At 38.8% G+C, this 23,770-nt stretch overlaps 1 protein-coding gene and 1 long non-coding RNA gene across 2 annotated transcripts; one reads left to right on the top strand and one right to left on the bottom strand.

Annotated features, from left to right (window-relative positions):
• Nucleotides 1-1,950: 1,950 nt before the first annotated feature.
• LOC145048214 (uncharacterized) lies at nucleotides 1,951-2,390 on the bottom strand. Its single transcript, XR_013682773.1, has 3 exons — nucleotides 2,376-2,390; nucleotides 2,220-2,286; nucleotides 1,951-2,051 (listed from the first exon to the last, which is right to left on the bottom strand). It is a non-coding gene; the product is annotated as an uncharacterized LOC145048214 (long non-coding RNA).
• Nucleotides 2,391-10,438: 8,048 nt separating this feature from the next.
• Nucleotides 10,439-12,020, top strand: LOC145002620 (COBRA-like protein 4). The gene is made up of 5 exons (XM_078961857.1): nucleotides 10,439-10,519; nucleotides 10,586-11,042; nucleotides 11,116-11,263; nucleotides 11,355-11,635; nucleotides 11,737-12,020. Exons 1-5 carry the CDS (start codon nucleotides 10,439-10,441, stop codon nucleotides 12,018-12,020), a joined length of 1,251 nt encoding a protein of 416 aa, XP_078817983.1.
• The last annotated feature ends 11,750 nt before the right edge of the window (nucleotides 12,021-23,770 follow it).

Here is a 23,770-nt window from a genome sequence, read left to right as displayed (position 1 = left end):
ATAAATGAAGATGACACACATTTTTGCGTATCGTAATTTTTATTTTTATTTTAAAAAAATATATATATTTATAGGTTTACTAATTTTCAAATTAAATTTGCATTTCATGTTTCATAATAGAAAATAAAATACCATATACAAAAAATACAATCCATTGCATAAAAGTTAATGTCATTCAAAATAAATAATAAAATACAATAAATAAGAAAGATAATTCATTGCACTAAAATGCAAATACAAATAATCATGGCTAACTACATAACCTAATACTACGTTGCTATTAAGGGACATCATCATAACTCACTGAAGGTCTTGGAACAATGTTCGCATCATCAACTCTTACACCAACCTTGCTTTAGTAGATGACTTTCACACAATCAATATTGAAATAGATGCTGCTCGGGCCACCATAGATGTTGCTCGAACTTACCGAGCTCAAACTTCCTAACCAAAACCCAAAACCAAACAAACACCATATCAGACACAATATTTAAATCAAAAATAAAAATGTAACGAACAGAACCTTGAAAAGCATAAAACAAAACTTAAAATTTACATGAACTAAGCTTCCTATATAAGTGCTCCAACCTTGTGTGGGCCCAATTCCTTGAGAATGAGGAAGAAAAATTTGTAAATAAGTTAGCAATAAATAAATTTTTGGAATTGGAAATTAAATTGTTAGGATAATATCATGAAAATAAATGAAGGATTTCATAAACCAACCTGTTCTCTTGCCAAATTTACCCATCCACCATAAACATAACCAAGGGCAATTCCTGTAGGTATGCACATGTAAAATATTCCCAACCAAGTTGTTCTCTATAAGAAGAAAAAAAAAGATAAATATGTTATATTTATATAGGGGTATTATCGTCATATGTAGAAATATTGGGTGATTTGTCGAAAAAGATGGAACCTGAGATAATTTCTTGAAAGATTCATTCATTTATCTCCTTCGATAACTCTATGTATGTCTTGAAACAATGGAATGAAATCAAATGTTTCTGAGTGAGTCGGATTAAAATTTTAAAGATTATTAAACATAACCAGTTGCTAGGAATAACCAACCAACAGAAGAATTTAAAATAGACAAATAATAAGCAAGAGGAATTTAATTAAATAAAGTACATTATTACCAGCTAGCAATTTTGCTTTCACAAACTGCAAAAAGAAAAAAAAAACTTAAATTTATAGCTCTTGAAATTACTATAATAAACTAATTTATGATTTGTTATTACCTGGCGGAATAGCACCCATGCATAACAGGTGTGGTGAATAGTCTCTGTTATTCCCAAGATACGCCACATTGACTTTAGAAGTTCAAGTATTTCTTCCACTTCCTGTATACATTCATAAAATATATACATTCATAAAATATAGCTGTTTGTTATGCGTCATCATCATATATGCTACTTCCATTTCTTTCTTAAGGCTTGTTAAAGCTACCCAATAATGTTGCCACTTCTTGCATTTAACTCCACTAGTAAATACAACATTAGAAGTTTAATGTTAATCATGCTACCATGGTTTGTAAGGGTACAGGTGGAGGGAGGGAATTTAATCAATTTATAACAAAATCATTCTTAACATTGGATATAAAATTTACATACCTCAGAAATCTGTGTTTACAACAATCATTATTATTATCAAGCACAACTTTGTGGGGTCCAGAGTCTACTAATTAATAACATGACATAAGGAAGTAGCATATACTTTATATAACTAATAGTAATATCTGTAATAGAACTCCTATCTGGTAAGAGCAAACCTAAACTCAGTATGGTTTCTAACAGTCCCCATCAATCATGTCCAACATGCAAACAAACCATATATCATACAAGCAAAATAGACTACTATATAAAACAGTGTATATATAAAACAGAAATATAGTTTGTACCTCCATCTGGACACACATTGTCTCCAGTAGGCCAGTCAAACCAGTTGATTGTTGGGATTGATTTGTAACTTGTTCACTCTTACTCCTTCCAAGCTTCTTCAACAATTTGGATTTCTTTTCTTTTTTCTTCTCCTTTGATGGCACTATAAGTCCCCTACTTAAACAATCATTACATAATAGTCAAAAGGTAGTTTGGCAGATCTGTAGTCCAGACAGAATCAGTCACAGCAAAATGGGAATTCAAAAGAAATTCTAAAACTATGTGTGTGTGCAAAATAAAGTTCATGCACAGAGCCAAAGATAGAAAAGAAAGAAAAGATACCCCGAAGCTCCTGCAGCAGCCAGAAGGATTTCATAGGCAGATTCACGAAGATCGTCATCAGTTATACCTGAAGAAATGACCAAACACATAACTTAACACACCAATTTCAGAAGATGATACAATATTTTCATAAAACTTTCCATCATTTGTGTTTACCTGTTGCAAATGAAGGCAAAACCACAACAAGATCAACAGTATCATTCATTGTTCTCCTTGAATACCTGCGACTATTCAGTTCCTCCAAATCATCATCATCCTCAAAATCATCAATGTCATCAATAGTTAAATTCTGAGCTGGGCCCGAGTTAAAAGATTTTGAGTTGGATATAACTGGTTCATCCTCTTCTGTTGCCTCAAAGGGGAGTGATGTTATGTCTGACATAATGGGTGATGGGGCCACAAAAGGAACAGCTGGTGGAGCCCTCCTTGGAGGTGAACCTGATAATTCAGGATTGGTAGCCAAAAAAAAAACTCACCTTCAGACCCTGCATTCTTTATTACACAGGAAAAAAACAAATAAATGAATAATAAACAAAAAAGGATGGTGATGCAATGTTCAATGATTCCTAGTAATAAGTGCCCAGTGATATATCTACTTCCATCCCCTCAAATCTGCAACAACTACCAGTATGGGATGTCCTTTATTGATAACAATCTTTGTTCTTCAGAAGTTCTATCAGCTAAATTGGCATATTTCTCTATAACACTACAAAAGCATGTGTAATATAGATAATGGCCAATACATTTATTTCAATTAAAAATTTAGGAGGTATATGGATTATGGAAACAATTTTGCATATTGATTCATGATGTATATCCATAAAAAGATTATGTATTTATATGCACATGGGATCAATTGTTATTTCTAACAAGGGCACTTATGACTTATGAGTAATTTCAGTTACACACTAGATAAATACAGTTCCCGTTTTTGTCTATTCACCAAAAAAGATATGCATTATTATATTTAAGATATATAGACATTAATTATTGGATGTATTATGAGATGCAAAGTAAGCTTGTACTAAATCATACCTGTATGCGAAGGACTACATCCAGAAACATCGACGACAAGAGAGCACCTCGATCTAAAAGTTGTAAGAGAGAGAGAGAGAGAGAGAGCATTCAAAAGGAATAAACATGGGAGTTTATTAGAGCGAGAGAGATGAGAGATGAGAGAGAAAGAGAGAAATGGAGGGGAAGAGTAGCTGCAACCCGTAAACTTTACCTCACTGTGTCTTCGGTTGTGTTATTGAAGTAGGCCCAGTAAAGTACATAGTCAATCCAACTTCCTTCCACACAATCTTCTTTTCTCAATCCCAATTCCAGGAAGTTTTTGGTCATTAGAGCCAACCATCTTCTCCCCAAATCACTCAAAACCCTAACCCCTAATTCACTAATTCAACAGTGGGATTAATTTTGTATTTAGGGGAAGCTAGAGAGGAAGAAGATGAATACGAAAGTAAATATGCCAGAGCAGTCAACCATGTTATGTTATTGCTTCACCGTTGGGCCCCATCGTGAGTTGCAGCAGGGCGTTGTCAACATGAAGAGTCGCAGACCCCCAATCGCCGGTTCTATGGAAGATTTTGTGAGGGACAAGAAGCGGTGATAGAAACTAGGATTTTTGTTGGAGACGGAAAAGCAAAATAAGAAGCGAGCCTGATTCTTTGGTCGCCGATTTTATTTTATGGAGCAAGAAGAAGATAGCGTCGGGGGAGAAGAAGATAGATCCGACGAAGGTAAAAAATATGGAGCAAGAAGGAACGTGAATGGCCAGTGGTTGTGTCTAGGGTTAGAGAGAGAGAGAGAGAGAGAGAGAGAGAGAGGATGGAGAGAATGGCTCTGTGCGAGAGATAAGGCGACCCATAGGATCAGAGTGAGAAGCGGGGTATTCAAAATTTTAGAATTTTAGATCCTCTTTAAAAACGCGCGTTTTGTTAAAAAAAAAATATAAAGCGACATTTGTAGACGATACACACTTAAAATAAGCGCCCTCCATGTTTTTAATTTTGTTTTGTTTAACACTAATCGTAGGGCACGCACAAATGCGTGTCCTTTATCCTTCAAATTTTGGAAAACTGACATCGATTTTTAGGGCACACACAAATGCGTATCCTCTATTAGCGCGTGTCATTGATTGCGCGTCGTTAAAGGCTGTTTTTCTTGTAGTGAAATTAACATTTTAATTAAAAAAATTATTTAAAATGCTCATAATATAACAAGTTTTAATGTCAAATAATCAAAATAAATAATATTAAAAGAAATTAAAAGATGCAAAAGCTAATAAAAAATGAATCAACTCCTCCAATTAACAAGTTCAAAAAACTCAGGTACACATACAAAAAGGGCTAATGCCATAAAAACCCTCAAATTTTCAAGAAATGTTCGGTTATATCCTAAGTCCATTTTTATGTCCACAAAAACCGTGCATTTGGAAAAAAATTATCATAATTTCCCTCTTTTCCGATTTTACCCTTCTATGGCATTTGGGGGTGTTTGGTTACATGTTGACACATGTTAGGGGATGTTTGGCATTAGGGGATGTTCCGACGACCTACAACTTCCAACGACCCTTCGTGGTCCTTATCTCGTCGTCCGCGGCCACCAATCAAGGGGAAAAGTAAGCAGCGACTGGGTGGATTGGGAAAGCACCTCCAATGCTCGCCTGCTTCCAAGAAGAAGAAGAAGAAGAAGAGTCGTGCTCTAACGATCACCTCCTCCTCCTTCCTGCTAAAAGAACCGTCTTCAACCACCACACCTCAATCTAATATTCAAATATGAAATCTAACCTTAAAATTATATTCAAACCTGAAATCACATGAAATCAAACATCAAAAGCTCATCTAAAATCGAACCTCAAAACCAAACATAAAAGTAAAAAACACTAAAATCCAAAGATTGTGTTCATTTCCGGTTAGCACAAGGAAATCACAAACAAGTCATGGATACAAGGAAATGGAACAGGGGCGACGAGATTAGGGCATCTTCGTCATTAGTTATCACGCCTCCATCATCTCTGTTATGTTTTTCTGTCAACATCTGCGCAAGAACAACCATGGCGTTTTAAAGATCGTCATATTTTCCTATCTATCTGGTCACCATCTGAAATCATCCTTTTTACTAAATAAAAGAGGATTCTGCATGCCCTTCGTTTTATTTAGATTTTGGATTTCCTCATATTTGAAACCAAATACAGCTTCAACACAAACCCAGGAAAAAAACCCAAATCTGAAACTTTAATAATCAAATGAAATCAGATTTGCATATGACCATCAAACCCTAATCAAGCCCACCAACAGATATGGGGATTAAGTAGAGAGAATAAGAGCTATAAAATTGGCCAATGGTAGCAAACCTGATTGTTCTCCAGTGATTTCTTCAAAGCAGGCAAGCACTGGAGGTTCTTTTCTAAACATCCCTTAACATGTGTCAATCTATAACCAAACACTCTCTAGTGCCATAGAAGGGTAAAATCGGAAAAGAGGGCAATTATGATAATTTTTTACGAAATGTGCGGTTTTTGTGGACATAAAAATGGACTTAGGATATAACTGGACATTTCTTGAAAATTTAAGGGCTTTTATGGCATTAGCCCCATACAAAAACTCAAGAGCATTTTCATTTGTAATTGAGTATCTAAAACATGAATTGGGCAAAAACAATATAAAGTCATCATGTACCAAACTAGGTAGGAACAATATGCTTAATCAAGCTCCTCCAGAACCAGCAAGCATCTCTACCATAAACAGGACAGGAACAAAAACTCAAGGGCAATTGTGTGACATCCCCAAAATCTCGGCCAGAAAAGACTGATTTTCATTTATGCTTTTAAAATAAATTCAGAGTAAATCCTTTTGATTTGAAAGAGTTGCGGAATTTGTTCCCAAAAACAAAACATGATAAAACAATGTTTACCAAAGCATTTCATAAAAGAAATGTATTTTTCATTATATAATCAAAACTCGGGGTGTCATGTTCCGATACAAACCAATAAGCATAAACGATAACATTACAAGTCATTCAACAAATATATACATATATAGACTTGTAAACAAAACAAATTGATGGTTCATCCATCTTACGCCCTTGCGCCACTTCCTGTAATACAAATAAAACTGTGTGGGTCAGGATATAGGGTTTTCAACCCACAATAAATAATTAGATTAATTATTATCAACCAACAATAAGCCAGTTACCCATTTCCGTTATTCTCACTTTATGTCCTAAAATAACTAACACAAGGGACCTAATCTAAGAATATTTTCATCGGGGTGACAACACATGCTGCGGGGGTTCCTCAGTAATATAAGTCAAATAAGGCAACCATGAGGGGGGTGGAATACAACGAATGAACACCCAAGTTCATTAACACCTACAGGTTATGAGCCTGCTAGCGTTCCACTAGACTGTCTAGAAAAGTCCGTGGTTGTCATCTAAATTCCGCTAGATGACTGGATCAAAACAACATTGAGGCCTCTCATCTGTTTATTACACACCAAATATCTACCCATGTTCTACCCAACATATTAGTAGATAAAAATATATACTTTTATACATAGTTTAAAACCTGCATAGCATTCTCATTCAATACATATTCCAAAACAACAGATGAGACACATACACATAACACGTATTTCTTAGAGAATAAATCATATCTATGAGATAGAAGAAAGTGAATCTACATTCACGCATATAACAACAAAATATACACATAACACGTATTTTATATTAAATACTTGATAATTATGCGTTAGAAGAAAGTAACCACACACTCACACATATAAACAACAATATACTTAGTACACTCAAATCATACTTGTATTATTATCGTGTTTATGAAAGGTAGTATACACTCACCTGATCAGAAGATGATCGGATAGTACTACGACTTGCAAAAGTAGTAATCCTCAGCAGATCTGGAAGATCTCTACAAAAATCGAACTTCTCGCGGGCAGAGCTTCGGCTCGGAAACCGCACTTCTCGGGATCTTCGGGATCTCGGGACTCGGGAATATTACCGGGGCTTTGGGGTACTTCTGGTACGCAAATCGAGGCAAAACGGGAGAGAGAATGGAGAAAAATAGCAAAGAAGCCGGCTACCCTCGCATCCTATTTATAGGAGGCTAGGAGTCTCAATTACGCGGGGCGTACGGGCGTCCGAAATCGTCACTGCATGCGTCATCTGAAATGTCGACACTCTCGGCGTACGCAGGGCGTACTCCGGATGAACCCGGTGACTCGCCTTCGGATAAGACCGGATTTAATAATTAAATTTAATTCTTAATTATTTAATAAACTTCGGAAATTCATATCTTCTTCATACGAACTCCGTTTTCGATGTTATTTATATCCACGCGAAGGTGAGACTACGCTCTACAACTTTCGTTTAGACTCTGTCGGCTAATTTTGACTTTATTTTTATTATTTATTTTTAATAGGTCGGGACAAAAAACTTCGTTATAAATTCATAACTTCTTCGTTTGACGTCCGTTCTCGCCTAACTTTTTATCTCTTTGATACTAACAACGAGATCTTCGATTCTCGTTTAGATCACTAAGGCTAACTATCGCTCTAATGTAAATTTTACTTTTTACGTCATTCAGCGTTGCCGGTTCTGTCGCGAAACTTCGACAGGTCATAACTTCTTCGTTATAACTCGGATTTCAGCATTCTTTATATCTTCGGAAACCTTGTTTCAACTACTACAACATTATCTAAAGATATCAAGTTTATTTTACACTTAAATTTTGACGTTTATTTTTATTCTTAATTAATCAAACCACATAATTAAGCAATTAAGCACAAAACGACGTTATTTATATCCACGTGAAGGTGAGACTACGCTCTACAACTTTCGTTTAGACTCCGTCGGCTAATTTTGACTTTATTTTTATTATTTATTTTTAATAGGCCGGGACAGAAAACTTCGTTATAAATTCATAACTTCTTCGTTTGACGTCCGTTCTCGCCTAACTTTTTATCGCTTTGATACTAACAACGAGATCTTCGATTCTCGTTTAGATCACTAAGGCTAACTATCGCTCTAATGAAATTTTACTTTTTACGTCATTCAGCGTTGGCGGTTCTGTCGCGAAACTTCGACGGGTCATAACTTCTTCATTATAACTCGGATTTCAGCATTCTTTATATCTTCGGAAACCTTGTTTCAACTACTACAACATTATCTAAAGATATCAAGTTTATTTTACACTTAAATTTTGCCGTTTATTTTTATTCTTAATTAATCAAACCACATAATTAAGCAATTAAGCACAAAACACATAATACTCAAATAATACACTTCTATTATTTCAAAACGGGTTACAAAGGTTAACCTAGACTATTACATTGCTATAAATGGCAAGCCCAGAAACACAGGCGTTACAAATTGCGCCCGAATTATGCAATTCTATGGCATCTGTTATGCGCTCGCTGTGTAATATTTATTTAAAATGATGATGAGAGAGAGAGGACACCATAGTGAATCGGAGGGTTAAACAATTAAGAGGGTGGAGAAATAGAGGGTGATCTTGATAACAATGTAGTATTGATTTTTCCAGATAATCACTTGTAAACAACGAATTGAAAATTGGACATAATTTTTCAACCACAAGCTCTCTGTCACGATTATAATGAGAGAAAAACCAAAAAATCAAGGGTCTTTTCTTGTTTATATAAATTAACATTAACTACAAAAGCAAATCTTTCCCTCGTTTTCCCTCTCTCTCTCGTTAAAAGTTTAGAAAAGTGTACGCATGCATTCAATGAACGTAAATCATAACTTAATCAATAGTGTAATGAATTTTTTTGCAGGTAAGTGAATAACGAGAAATTAAAAACAAAAAGCTAATACATGCCGGTAAGTGAATAACGAGAAAAATTATCAAGAAATCGTTTAGCATGTAAGTAAAGATATGCAAATTATGAAGTTTAATTAAAAACGTACCTTGAGACGATGAGAAATCGTGACAGTGTGCCACGGTAGATAAGAAGAAAAGCATAAATGCATTCCAAGTAGGGTTAATCGGGGAAAAGAAAAGAACGTGTTCCACTTAGTTCCAACTATTTGGGTAGACTGTTTTTTGAATGAGTTGTCCCATTTGACTTAAGTCAAAGTTCATTTTAGTTCTTGTTCTAGTCATGGCAAACAACATCCAAAAATTCTAGTCCTGTTTTGTCCCACTCAGTTCTTCCCAACAAACGCAGCCTCACCAGCCCACCCTCACCTACATTACTCATTCAAAATAACAAAAACCTATGAAAAACTATGTTGAAACTATTGTAATTGTGAACGGACGTAGAGAATTCAAGGGAAAACAAATGATATTGTGAAATTATAGAATGATTGGTTGATTATGGGTGATGTGTAAATGTGTGAATTTAAAAAGTTTGAAATTGCTTTTGATAAATGACGAAGTCTCCACGTTATAGTGTCGAAAGTGATTGACTATTCATCCATTAATGGATGATGAATGCCAATGATTTTATGTTAAAATACATCGATTTGATTGCTTGGCCTGCAAAATACCTTATATACTTTTTCTGTTTGTAATACATTATAAAAGATGTTTGCCCATAGGCCACTAAAAGATGCTTGATACAAGCAGGGTTAGGAAGAAAGTTCTCCGATTGGCAAAAAACCAAAGGTTTACCTCATGACTGGCTAACTTGTCGGATCTGAACTTCTCGATCCACATACCTGCGATGATCTTGATAAATAAACAACACCATACTTTTATTATGTTTTTCATCGAGGTCAACCCATTTTAATATTTACGACCAATCTTTGTCATGCACTTTGGACCTTCTACTTCAACTTCCATATTATATTCATGGGATCTGGTATCTCAACATTCTTTTGAAATTATTCTTGGATTTGTCTTGTTATCGAGTTATAAAACATTTGTCTTCATAGCGAATGCATCTGCAACTGCAAGTTCGACCAGGATGCTAGGAGCATAAAATAGGGAAGTTGTGAAGTTGGTGACATGAAGATAGTCTATTATATCTGAACTCTAGTTATCATAATTTCTAAGAAAATCATGGCTTTGAGAAGGTTTAGATTTACGTTAAGATCTTCTGTTGTGACTTATGTGTTATGCTTTTCCGCAGGTTAGAACTGAGAAAATGATTCTTAATCTTCACGTTAAATGTTCCGTTTAACTGTTAGTTTGTCATAATTAAAGAAATTAACTTCTTATGTTTGTTACAGTTGTAATGGCATATGATATCTTTGATCCAACCGCAAACATAACCATTACATGGGATGTTGTTTCATGGACTCCAGATGGCTACGTGGTAAGTAATATTCTGAGATTGATCCTACGTAAATTGTGATGGTTACCTGAGATGAGCGATTTGCAGGCTGTGGTGAAGATTAACAACTATCAAATGTATCGTCCAATCATGACTCCAGGATGGACATTGGGATGGACGTGGGCTAAAAAGGAAATAATTTGGTCGATGCTAGGAGCTCAGGCGATTGATCAAGGAGATTGCAAGGATTTACCGAGTAATATTCCTCATTCCTGTGAGAAGAATCCCAGAATCATTGACATGCAGCCTGGAGTACCTTACAACCAGCAGTTCCTCAACTGCTGCAAGGGTGGTTTTGTTAGTTCAATGGGTCAAGATCCTGCTAATTCACTCTCGGCGTTTCAGATGAGCGTTGGGAATTCGGGAAATACTTATAAAACAGTCGGTCTGCCCAAGAATTTCTCCCTGCTGGGTCCCAATCAAGGATACACCTGCAGCCCTATATCCATTGTGCCATCTTCGGTTTCTTTATCATCTGGTGGTCGTAGAAAGAACCGAGCTTTAAGTATGTTTCACAGGCCAAGTTTTGTTTTCTTTTACAGTTAACCTCTTCTGATTAATCGTGTATTTATTTGTAGTGTCATGGCAACTGGTGTGTCGTTACTCTCAGTTTCTGGCCTCTGAGATCCCAAACTGTTGTGTCTCGATGTCATCTTTTTACAACAGTGAGATCACTCCATGTCTTTCATGTGCTTGTGGCTGCAGAAACAATGAAAACTGTGTTACGTAAGCTTTCTATAATCATATTCTAGATTACGCATATAAGATAGTTGGAAATCTTGACTAAAATCGCAAGAGAATTCTTGTAACACATCAGTAATAACTCGCCTATATCACGTGTGGTTGGATCAACAAGCCCACATACAGAAGGTAATGCTCCATTGAAGCGATGCACTCACCACATGTGCCCTGTTCGGGTTCATTGGCATGTGAAAAGAAATTACAAGATGTATTGGCATGTGAGGATCACCATCACCAACTTCAATTTCAATTTCAACTACACTAAGTGGACACTTGTTGCTCAACATCCGAATCTCAACAACATTGTCAAAGTTGATGATTTTAACTATAAGCCTCTTCTCCTCTTTGAACCCATAAGTAAGTTGATGAGAACAACTATGAGCAATGTGATTTACTGATTTATAATCTAAGCAGGAAACAAACTCATTTGTCAACGTCATCCTGGTTTTTCAATGCAGATGATACAGGTATGTTTTATGGTGTAGAAAAGCTGGATAACGACCACCTTCTGGAGGCTGCAAGTGTGCATTCAGAGATGATTCTTCAAAAAAATAGGACAACATTCTCATTGAATCGTGGGTGGACATTCCCTCATAAAGTCTACTTCAATGGTGACGAATGCATAATGCCCCTGCCTGTCTCTTACCCGTCTCTTCCAAATTCCGTCCTTCCCCTTTTATATGTTGGACGAATGGCCATTATTATTCAAGTACTAATAGCAACATTTCATCACTTTATCTAAAATTAGACATACCATTGTTAATGTAGAAACATATGTTTTGACTTTATTTCGAAGGATTGAATCAAGAATGCCAATCATTGATATCAGTGTTATTGCTTCTTGGTATGGTTTATGTACCCGGAGATGAGGGAGCGCGGAGAATTACAAAATAATATTTACAATACATTGAACTTGATAGAATTCAATGGATTATCATATTATTTTTGGGAAAATGATTTACAAGCCAAACGAAGTTTCCAAACTGTTCAAAAAACCCTAATCATGTTTTGTGTGTCCAAAAAAACGCAACAAACTTTACATTTTATCTAAAAATCTCAACTAAGTTACACTTTCCTGAAAGTCAAATAAGAGAAATAGATGACGTGGCTTATTACCGTATCGGAAAAATGACTTGTTAGACCAATAAAGTTTCCAAAACGTTTACAAAACTCCGATCATATTTTGACTGTTCAAAAAAAACCTCAATGAACTTAAACAAAACAAAATTGAGATTTTTTGAACGGTTTGGAACTTTGTTGGACTTTTTAGACAAAAAGTTAAGTTTGTTGGGTTTTTTTGAACAAACAAAACATAATTGAGATTTTTTGAATGGTTTGGAAACTTTGTTGGGCTTTTAAGTCATTTTCCCATTATTTTTCTACATTTTATATAACTCTATCAATTTTTTTATAATACATTAAACTCTATAAAGTTCAATTAAAAATTATAAAAGCTAAGTATACATTTAAGAATTAAAAACATTTATTTTTCTCATCGAAGAGTTCAGTAGTCATTGAACTCCAAATCTATTGAATACCAATGTGGCATCTTAGAATAATAGCGTTTAATTCATTGAATGACAACTAAATTTGTCATCTCATTCAACTCTCTCATTGAACTTACCATTATAGATGCTCTAAGTGACCAAAAAATCACTAAAACATCTCCTAGGAATACCCTAGAAATTTTGTCCAAGGGCCTCTTGGATGAGGTTATTAGCATGCTTAGGCCTTAAGTTAAGGAATTAGGGTTTCCTCTTTAAAACTCTAGCTTTGGCTCTAAGCTACCAACAACTATATAACGGGCATACCCCTTTAAGATTTCGACCACCCATTCTAACCCTATGAAGAGCCAAAATCTTGAATCCTCATCCTCCTCTCTCATACATCCTCTTGTTAAGTGTGTTTGTGAGTCATTAGAGGTGTTACACTTTGACACTAGTTCTCAAGCTTCAACAACTTCAAGGAATCGATTGTGATTACTATATAACAATAATAATAATAATAAAAGGTTAGTCTGCTATCTCTTATTATGAATTTCAATTATAGTACATGCCTCTTAGGGTTTATTTTGTGTTCAATACTAGCATGTCCGATAGTGAAAACATAGATCCTACAAATTAGGGGTGCATGCACACATAGGAATTGTTTGTTATGCTCAATACCCATCAGACTACAACCTAGAAACTAAATTGAAAATCAGCCGATTTTTAGGAAAAACAATCTAAACAAGAGTTGAAGATCTCATTAATAAGAGTCCGCTGATATAAAGACAGTCGAGAACGCACATCAGACAAGAGAGTTATGAATTTTTAACGGACTTTAATAGTCTAATCTTATTAAAAATATAACTTCAAAAATAAAGTCAAAATTCTTCGATGGAGTCTAAATAAAAGTTGTAGATCTCGTTGAGAACTACGCGTGGATATAAAACCCGTCGAAAATGGAGCTCATATGAAGAAGTTATGAGTTATTTAAGAAAACATAAAAATTTTCACGCAACCACGTGCACCGGCAAAATGTACGGTGTACACTGGAAAGGTGTGTGGCATGCACCTGACACAACATCCAATTCGCGACACGTGGCACCATAAGAAAGTGACATATGACCCCTTCCGACTAGATGTGCGGCGCGCACCTGATCTATGTGCAACGCGCATTTCAAAAAGTCCTATAAATAGCTCCATTTCATATATGATGCTCATATCTTACCCCTACAACCCTTCTCTCTTAGTTCTCCCTCCTGTAGCCCATTTTCCTTCAGTTTTATAGCATCTCGGCAAAACCCTGCGATACCTGAAATACCCAACAAGTAGTATATGTCTAGCAGAAGTTCCCGGATCAAAGTTTTGCCTGCATAATTCGTGGTTTTCATCAGAATACTCGGTAAGTTAAGCTACACTTACTCTGCTTTAAGTGTAACTTATAATTATATTCATAGTCGTTATTATGAACCTATAATTAAGATGTATCAGTGATTCCAAAGTCATTATAGTGATTGATCTACTTACGGGAGGGACGTCTAGGCTGGATTTAATGTGGTGTTTAAAGTGGGATTTCAAAACAGTATACTATGTATACAAAACGCACTCTAACTCTAATATGATCTTACCGGATTGTTCCTTACTTGATAGATCTTTATGTAGACATTGGGATTGCTGAGAAATCTAGACTATCATTAGCCATAAGGAATATCATACTAAGACCTAGTAATAATCGTACTTAGGTCATGTCAAGGGGAAAAGTCAAGGTGTTATCGAAGCTCTGCTCAAATCACCAGTCATGCACTTCATCAAGTGAGTGCATATATATATATATATATATATATATATATATATATATATATGTGTGTGTGTGTGTGTGTGTGTATATATATATATATGTGTGAAGTATCTATTAACATATATGTGTGCTTACCATTTATGTACTTGATTTTTTTGCTATACTATGATATGATTTTATTTGTATAAATTAGTTTATCATATTTGCATTGGGTAGTAACGGGTTTTTAGGAAAATAAAATAATGGTGAGTGGTCACTCATTGTGTTATCGGGACCAGTCATCTAATAGAGTATAAGTGACGACCATTGACTATTCTAAGTAGTCCAATAGAACACCATTTAAGGGTGTTAATGATCATACTTTTCAAGAAAAAATAAAGTTGTTCATTAAAGTACTTTATCCCCCTCAGGGTTGCCTTGTTGACACGTAACTGTACGGGATTCCTCGAAGCGGTATTATCTACTCATATAGATCCTTTAGGGTAGGACTCTTGGGATTAGAATTAGGAATTATAGAGTAAGAATCACGGGAATGGATAATCAGGGAATAATTTCTTAATTATGAAAATATATAATTACAATGTTGTGGGTTGAAAATCCTATATGCTCACCATGTAACGCCCAGATTCTCAGGTATTGTTCTAAAAAAGATTTCATGGGTTAAGCCCTACTCGACGAGTTGGTTGCCCTACTCGTCGAGTAGTAGCGGGGTGGGATCGCGTGTTAAGTGACCTAATCAACGAGTCCATATTGGGACTTAGCAAGTAGGAGCTGGCAGATGAAACCCTAAATCTTGGGGTTTGTAGCCCTATTTAAAGGGACCTTAGCCTTCCTTGGACCTCCTTACAATTCTAAAAGAATCCTTGAGAGTCCTTAGTCATGTGTGTGTGCCTTGTGTGTGCCTTGTGTGTGTTTGAAGCTTGAAAAGTGTATCTTTGGAAGGAGACAACTTGGAGTAGAAGGAGATTGGAGCATTAGAGTGTGGGAATCGACACTCACCTTAGAAATCATCTTCCAGAGGTACCCAAATCGCCATCTTTCTTGTAGATCTCTTCCATTGGTTGAGTTTTAGGGTTTTTCTTGGAATATCAAGTTGGTATGATGAGTTATGGGCTAGATCTAAAGTTGTAACTTCAGATATGGACCTTCTTCGAGTTCTAGAAGCATAAAGTTACAGTTTTGATCCTGAGCATGAAGCCCTATTAAGAGCTTAGATTTGGCATTTGGAGCCTTTAAAGCCATGCATGCACGTAAAGATTGCAACTTTACGTGATAAGCATGCCATAGAAGCTTGGATCTGTGACTTGAAGCCGCTGCATGGCTCAAAGTAGGTATGTATGGAAAAACGACTGAATGGACTCGGCGAGTCACATGAAGATGGCCGTGAACTCGACGAGTTGGATGAATAACTCGGCGAGTCCGATGAAGATTGCCATAAACTCGACGAGTTGAAGAACAACTTGGCGATTCGGATGAGTTTTCTCTAGGATATGTATGTGCGTGTATCCGTCAAGTTGCAAGAAGGAAAATCGATGGGTGGCCTTAAAGTTTGATCGAGAATCGAAGGAACTCGACGAGTCACCCTGATGACTCGGTGAGTTGTGAAAGTGCTTCAAGGAACTCGGCGAGTAGCCGAGGGTACTCGACGAGTTAAGGTCAACATGGACTGTTGACATTGACTGAGGACTTTGACTTTGACCAGGGTTTGACTAGTGGGTTATGGAGTACCTTATAAGGTTAAGGACTTATGAGTATGTTGTACTATGATAATAGGTGGTGGATCCTGTGTCAAGTGATCTGAGAGTTGGAGTTTACCTTTCGAGTCGACATCTGTGAGGTGAGTTATCCTCACTATATCGATAGGGTCTACGGCACCAAGGTCGGTCCTTTAGTTGTTAATGTTATGGTATGCTACATGTGGCCATGATATGTTAGATTGGAATCAGGGTAGACAATATGTTATACTCTTATGATCCGTAGGGATTTGTATGTTAGTGACCTGCTAGGTTGGGACTCTAGTTACAAGAGAATTCTATGATTGATGATCAGTGAGATAGATATGTTTGATGTTTGTATATGCAAGTATATGATAGTTATGCGCACATGGTTATTTGCTTGTTGGTTGGGTTGAGGAGGTCCTGCTTTGTGTTGAAGGTCAGCATACCCTATGAGCGGTCCGGGGAGACTGCAAGCCCACATGGCGGACCAATCATGCCAAAGGCTCGGGATAGATCCAGACAGACTGTAGGCCCAGTAGGGCGGTCCAGTCAGGCCGATGGCCCAGTATGCATGTTGATTGATTGATTATTACTGATATGGTATTGTCAGTGTGGTATTGGTATTTTGGGGGTATCTCACTAAGCCCTCAGGCTTACAATTTTCAGTTTATTGTTTCAGGTACTTCAGGAGATCATGGAAAGGAGAAGGCGTGACCGTACAGCTCCTCATCCTTATGTTATGATTTTTGGGACACTCTGATGGAAAAGGATTTAAAAACATTTTGTAAACAATGCTATTTGGTTTTTATTTATGATTGAAAAAGTTTAAATTTGGCGTAAAAGTTATGGTTGTTACAAGTTGATATCAGAGCCTTGGTTTGAGCGAATTGGAGGAACACTTAAGTTTTTTTTAAATGGTTTTCAAAATAAAGGATGGAGGATGTAGAGGGTACAATCAGCCGGAGCCTGTAAGTAAACGCCAAAATACCATACAGTTATTTGATATTCTGAGATGTTAGAACAGCATGCTAGTGATAGGCTAGGGATCTTCGGGAATCGCATGATAGATTTGCCTGATTATATGATATCTATTAGCCTAGGGTTTCTTGTATGTGGAATTGATATCATAACTGTAGATGTTTAGTGTATGCATCACGGTTGTGCATAACAAAAACCTTATAGCCTGAGAATGTTGATTCACCCTTCGGGTAGGATTGGATATTCGAAAGTCTATTGGGTCCAGCGTTATGTGCAGCTTGCATGCACTAGCACTACAAAGGATGATGGAAGTTTCATGCATGTATGAGTCATGAGAAGTGGTGAGACTAGATGCGAGATAGTTGATATTCCTCTAGAAGTGAGGGTTGGGCGCATTTCTATGTTGATGATATTGTTAAGGCGTTGTGCTGATACTTGAGACAAATATGGGTAGGTGTGGAAGGTAGTATGGGCTCGTACTACTGAAAGCATAGGGCCTATACGCGTAGCAAGGGAATCACAACCCCTAGGGTTTTTGGGTTTTGGTCTCCCGACATTATGTTATTTATCTGATGACTTGTACATATATTTCATTATGGTGGTGACGAGACGTGTTGCTTCGGGATCAGGATCAGGGTCGAGAGACGGAGGGTTGGAGGTGTCGGTAGCACCTGAGCCCGTGGTTCAAATAGGGACCGAGGAGTTGGATGCCAGGATCTGGGAGATCATGTACGAAGAGATTGTTGTTGTGTTCCGAGCGCAGCTACCATAGATGTTTGGGTCAATTAAGACCGTGATGGTGGAGTGCTTTAATGAGCGATATGCGGCTCTAGAAGAGACAGCTACCGCTGCAGCCACTTTGGCAGGGGTTGGAGGAGGAGCCGACAGGGCTTTCCAATACCGGGACTTCAATAATACAAAGCCCCCAACATTTGATAGTACACAGGATGCGATCAGGGATATGCGGTGGTTGTCTGACGTGGAGGGTTGTTTCTTCATGTGTTCATGTCCTACTGACCAGAAGGTCAGGTGTGCTCTGAACCTGCTTAGGCTCGGGGTAAAGGACTGGTGAAGATTGACAACGGGTTCATATTCTGATGATCAGCAAGCTGCTATTACTTGGGAGCAGTTCTGGGATATGTTTCGCACCAGCTACGTTCCGCGAGTGGAATTGGAGCGGCTTGCTCAGGAGTTTTTGACATTGAGACAGGATGGGGAGTCTGTGATGGAGATCACCCGGATGTTCACTGAGAGGGATATATTTTGCCTAGAGTTTGCGTCAGAGCAGTCTCAAATGACTCGTTATCTGAGTATGCTCAAGACGGATATACGACAGTTTGTGGCTACACAGCATTGTGATACCCTCCAGGACCTTGAGGAAGCCGCGAGGCAGCTTGAGTTGGAGATAGATTTGCAGCTAAAGGAGCAGCGTCAGGCACCGGAACAGTCTCATTCGGCGCCTAAGCGGTCTAAGACCGCTGATACACTGTCTGGGAGCCATCAGAGTCGCACTTGTGGAAAGTGTGGCAAGGCTCATTCGAGGGTTTGTCGAGTAGGAGGTGGGTGCCACAAATATGGCAAGGAAGGGCACTATGTCAGGGACTTCCATCAGTCCGCCCCTCCAGTAGATATGAGGACTTGTTACCAGTGTCATCAGGTTGGTCATGTGAAGACCAACTGTCTGCAGCTCGCCGCCAAGCTGGCATAGGGTTCCGTGCTAGCTACTGTGAGGATTGGAGATAGGAGGCCAGTCAAGGTGGAGCCTCCAAAGGCTCAGGGTCACGCCTTCCAACTCACGGCCGAGGAGGTCAAGGCAGCATCGGATGTGGTTGCCGGTAAGTTTCTATTCTCTATCCCAGATATTGTATTTGTGATATGCTTATTGATTGTACCTGTGATTAGGTACATTTTTATTGAATTCTTTGCCCCCTTTGGTATTATTTAACTCGGGGCGAGTCGGTCGTTTGTATCTCAGACCTTCTCTAGAGGGTTCAGTGTGCCGATAGATGATCTTGAGTGTCCGTTGTGAGTTTAGATCTCCAAAGAGCACGGGGTTTTCGCTTCTTCAGTCTACCAAGGATGCGAGTTGGAGATTTTCGAGGTGTCCTTCCTAATAGATTTGATTCCTATCCCCATGGGGGAAGTGTGCGTGATTGTAGGGATGGATTGGCTTAGTCGTTTTGGCGTCATGATCGACTGTCAGGGACAGCGGGTCGTGGTTCAAACCCCAAGTGGGGGAGAACTTGTAGTATATGGTGAGGGCACCAGGTTGGGATCAGGGTTTTGTTCGACAGCCAGGGCTCGACAATATATTCAGCACAGGTGTGCCAATTATTTGGTGTATGTGGTAGATACACGGGTTAGAGAGTAGCTCTCAGTTTCTGAGGTCCTAGTGGTGAGGGAGTTTGCTGATGTGTTTCCGGAGGAGTTACTTGGAGTGCCTCCGGAGAGGCAGGTTGAGTTCAGGATTGACCTAGTGCCATGTGCGGCCCCTATTGCCAAGGCACCGTACCGATTGACACCACCTGAGATGCAGGAGCTATCATCTCAGTTACATGAGTTGCTGGGTAAGCAGTTTATTTGTACATGTAGTTCACCATGGGGAGCACCAATCCTTTTCGTCATGAAGAAGGACGGTTCGCACAGGATGTGCATTGACTATAAGGAGCTGAACAAATTAAAGGTGAAGAACCGTTATCCGCTCCCGAGGATAGACGATCTTTTCGATCAGCTGCAGGGTGCATCTTGGTTTTCCAAGATTAACTTGAGATCAGGATATCACCAAGTAAGGGTGAGGAAGGAAGATGTGTAGAAGACCGTGTTTCGGACTCGTTATGGTTATTACGAGTTTGTGGTGATGACGTTTGGGCTAACCAACGCGCCGATAGTGTTCATGGATCTGGTGAACTAAGTCTGCAGACCGATGCTCGATCGCTCAATCATTGTATTTATAGATGATGTCTTGATGTATTCCAAGACCCGAGAGCAGCATAAGGAGCATCCCAGGGAGCTGCTGGAGGTTCTGCGACTAAAACGGTTGTATGCCAAGTTCTCGAAGTGCGAGTTTTGGTTGTGAGAGGTTCAGTTTCTCGGACATCTCGTTAACTAGGAGGGGATTTTGGTCGATCTAGCCATGGTGGAGGCAGTTATGCAGTGGGAGACTCCAAAATCTCCGTCAGACATCAAGAGTTTCCTAGGTTTAGCAGGGTATTATCGGGGATTCATTCGTGATTTCTCCAAGATTGTCGTACCCCTCACTTATCTAACGAGGAAGAGGGTAGATTTCCGGTGGGGCCCTGAGCAGCAGAGGGCATTTGAGACCCTGCAGCGATGTTTATGCGAGGTGCCGGTGTTGACACTCCCCGAGGGAGTTGAGGATTTTGTGGTGTTTTGTGATGCGTCCATCACAGGTTTGGGGGAAGTCCTCATGCAGATCGGACGAGTGATAGCTTATGTATCGAGGCAGCTGAAGTCGCACGAGACGAGATACCCCATGCACGATCTTGAGTTGGGAGCGGTGGTCTTTGCTCTCAAGATTTGAAGGCACTATCTGTACGGGGTCCGTTGTACTATATACACGGATCACAAAATTTTGAGACATATCATGGATCAGCCGAACCTAAACATGAGGCAGCGTAGGTGGCTGGATGTGGTCAAGGACTATGATTGTGAGATCCTTTACCATCCTGGTAAAGTGAACGTAGTTGCGGATGCTCTGAGCCGCAAGTCAGCTGGGTCCTCTACCCCAGCCAAGTGAATGAGGATAGTGGTGGATTCCCCGCTGGTGGGTTTTCTCAAGGATGCTCAGATTGTGGGTATGAGGCCGGAGAACTGGAATTTGGAAAGGATTAAGGGAAAAAGCACCCGGTTTGTTCAGGATAGCCGCAGATTGTTGACCCGTTATGGTCGATTTTGGGTTCCGATGTCCGGAGGGGTCCGGCAGACAGTGATGGGGGAGGCTCATAAGTCTCGGTTTTCTATTCACCTGGGAGCCACCAAGATGTACTGTGATTTGAGTTCGAGTTATTGGTGGCCTGGTATGAAGCGAGATATCACTTGGTTTGTCGAGTGGTGCTTGACCTGTAGGATGGACAAGGCCAAGCATCAGAGGCCGCATGGTAAGCTGCAACCTCTGGAGATTCCCATGTGGAAATGGGAACGGATCGCGATGGATTTATCACGAAGTTGCCAAAGACTCCAAAGGAGTTTGATGCTATATGGGTCATCGTGGATCTATTGACAAAGAGTGCCCATTTCCTAGCCATACGGGAGAGTTCGCCGGCAGAAAAGTTGGCCGACCTGTACGTTCGCGAGATTGTCTCTCGCCATGGGGTCCTAGTTTCCATTGTTTCCGATCGGAATGTGATAGCTTCATTTTATTTACTTATTTTTATAGTTTATTTTAGTACATTTCATTCGCATTTTAGTTAACTTTCATGCATATTTTCCCTTTTGTTATTTTTATGACCATTTCGGGGTACTTTCTAGTTTCTTGAGCATTATTGCAGATTTTCTTGGAAACTAGCGGGGCGGCACTCTTGCGAGACGATTGGGCTTGAAGGGAATTGGAGATTTCATGCTTGATGGCTATGAAGGTGATTCATGGGGTGGACTTGTCAATTGCTTGAAGGCTTGGAAGAATTGAGCTTTAAATTTGAAAGATGCGGGGGAACATTCGAGCGTATGAAAATTATTAATCGGGCGAGTTCACGAGCTTTGGAGGATTTAGAGAGGTCAAATTGGGCTTTAAATGAAGAAAAACTTGAAGAAAATGGGCTAGTAGGTGATTGGATTCGATCTGGGCTAGTGGGATATGCTTTAGAGGCCCAAAATCTCAAAGGAGCCCATGTCAGGTGCCACCCGCGCAACCCACCCGCGCAGCAGCACGCGGGTCGCGCAAGGCCCTGCAGGGGCAATTTCGGAAATCCTTCTTTTGGGCTATTTGAGGAAGGTTGGTGCCCATCTTTTGCATACACTTGCACATCCGATTTTTGGAGATTCTCTCTGGAGTTTTGGAGACTTTTGAAGGCCAAGAACCCTTGAAGAACATCATATTTTTACCTCTTGATTCTTGCTTAATGTTTGGTACAAATTTCTCTAACTTTGTTTCTTTGTGTTTAGCCATGCTTGGCTAAACTAATCTTGGTTGACTTTTGTTTAATCCTTTGAACTTTTGTTGAATGTTGAAGAATCCATGAACATGTTCTTGAATCTTTATGGAAATGTTTTGTGTTTTAACATCTTATCATTACTTGTATGTTTTAGTTCATGAGTTTAAATGTGTTTGTGGTGATTAGTTGGCTAATTTCTTGATTAAGTAAAGGATCCTCAAATTAGCAAGCAACAAATGATTTTTGTGTTGTTTTTACTTCACACAATCATAAAAACATTTTCCTCCAACATGGTGGTGAAAGCATTTGACCCCTCTTGGATTTGGTGACTTTTTGGTTCTTAATGCTAGTTGACTTTCACTAATTACATGCTATTTGGAATTAGTGACTTTGACTAAGGAAATTGTTATGAGCTTCTCTAGCCATTTCAACAATTAAGAAAAGTCTAGGTAATCTCAAGCTTCTTGGATTACTATAGTCAAATTGAGGATTTAAAACAAGTATTGCACCATTGAACTCTAATGATATGTTCATCAAAAGTCAAAGTGAGAAAACTTTAAGTCAACCATCTTTCCCTTATTGATTTTACATCAAATTCTTATTTTTGTTGCAATTGTCTATTTAAATCATAGTTAATTCTAGTTAGCTTCAAGTATTTCAAAACACCAAAACCCCCCATTTTATTTTTTTATTGTTATTTCACAAGTATTTTTATAAAGAGATTTTTCATAGAGTTAGAAATTGAACCAATCTCCGTGGATTCGATCCCTTTACCACTATACACTATTTTAGTGTGTAATATTTAGGGTTATTATTTGTGTTGGCCTCGACAACCACCAGAATGTCAGGTTTACTTTCCGTTTTTGGCAGAAGTTCCACAAGGAACTGGGTACGAGACTACATTTTAGTACGGCGTTCCATCCGCAGACTAATGGGCAGAGTGAGCGGACCATTCAGACCCTCGAGGATATGTTGAGCGCGTGCGTCATTGATTTTGGTGGGAGTTGGGATTCCCACCTACTGCTTGTAGAGTTCGCCTACAATAATAGTTATCATTCCAGTATTGGCTCCCCACCTTTCGAGCTGTTGTATGGGCGGAAGTGCAGGACCTCAATCTGTTGGGGCAAGGTTGGGCACAAGGTAATGGGCCGGACAGAGGTAGTTCTGCAAACTACCGAGATGATACAGCAAATTAGACAGCGACTGCAAACCGCTCAGAGTCAGCAGAAAAGTTATGCCGACCGAAGCCGATCTGAGCTGGAATTTCAGGTGGGTGACATGGTTCTCCTAAAGGTCTCACCCTGGAAGTGTGTGGTCCGCTTTAGGAAGAGGAGAAAATTGGGTCCCCGCTACATTGGGTCGTTCAGAATTTTTGCTAGGGTTGGCAGGGTGGCTTATAGATT

The sequence above is a fragment of the Lactuca saligna genome, chromosome 1 (assembly GCF_052625555.1).
Source record: "Lactuca saligna cultivar CGN05327 chromosome 1, ASM5262555v1, whole genome shotgun sequence".
Lineage (NCBI taxonomy): Eukaryota > Viridiplantae > Streptophyta > Magnoliopsida > Asterales > Asteraceae > Lactuca > Lactuca saligna.
This window is presented reverse-complemented; position numbering and strand designations above follow the sequence as displayed.

What these genes read in the sequence shown, in the direction of transcription:
- LOC145002620 (XM_078961857.1), top strand. Translation starts at nt 10,439, where the DNA reads ATGGCATATGATATCTTTGATCCAACCGCAAACATAACCATTACATGG. An exon ending in AACAATGAAAACTGTGTTAC is followed by an intron (nt 11,264 to 11,354) that starts GTAAGCTTTCTA and finishes GTAACACATCAG; the next exon opens with TAATAACTCGCCTATATCAC. An exon ending in TCTCCTCTTTGAACCCATAA is followed by an intron (nt 11,636 to 11,736) that starts GTAAGTTGATGA and finishes TTTTCAATGCAG; the next exon opens with ATGATACAGGTATGTTTTAT.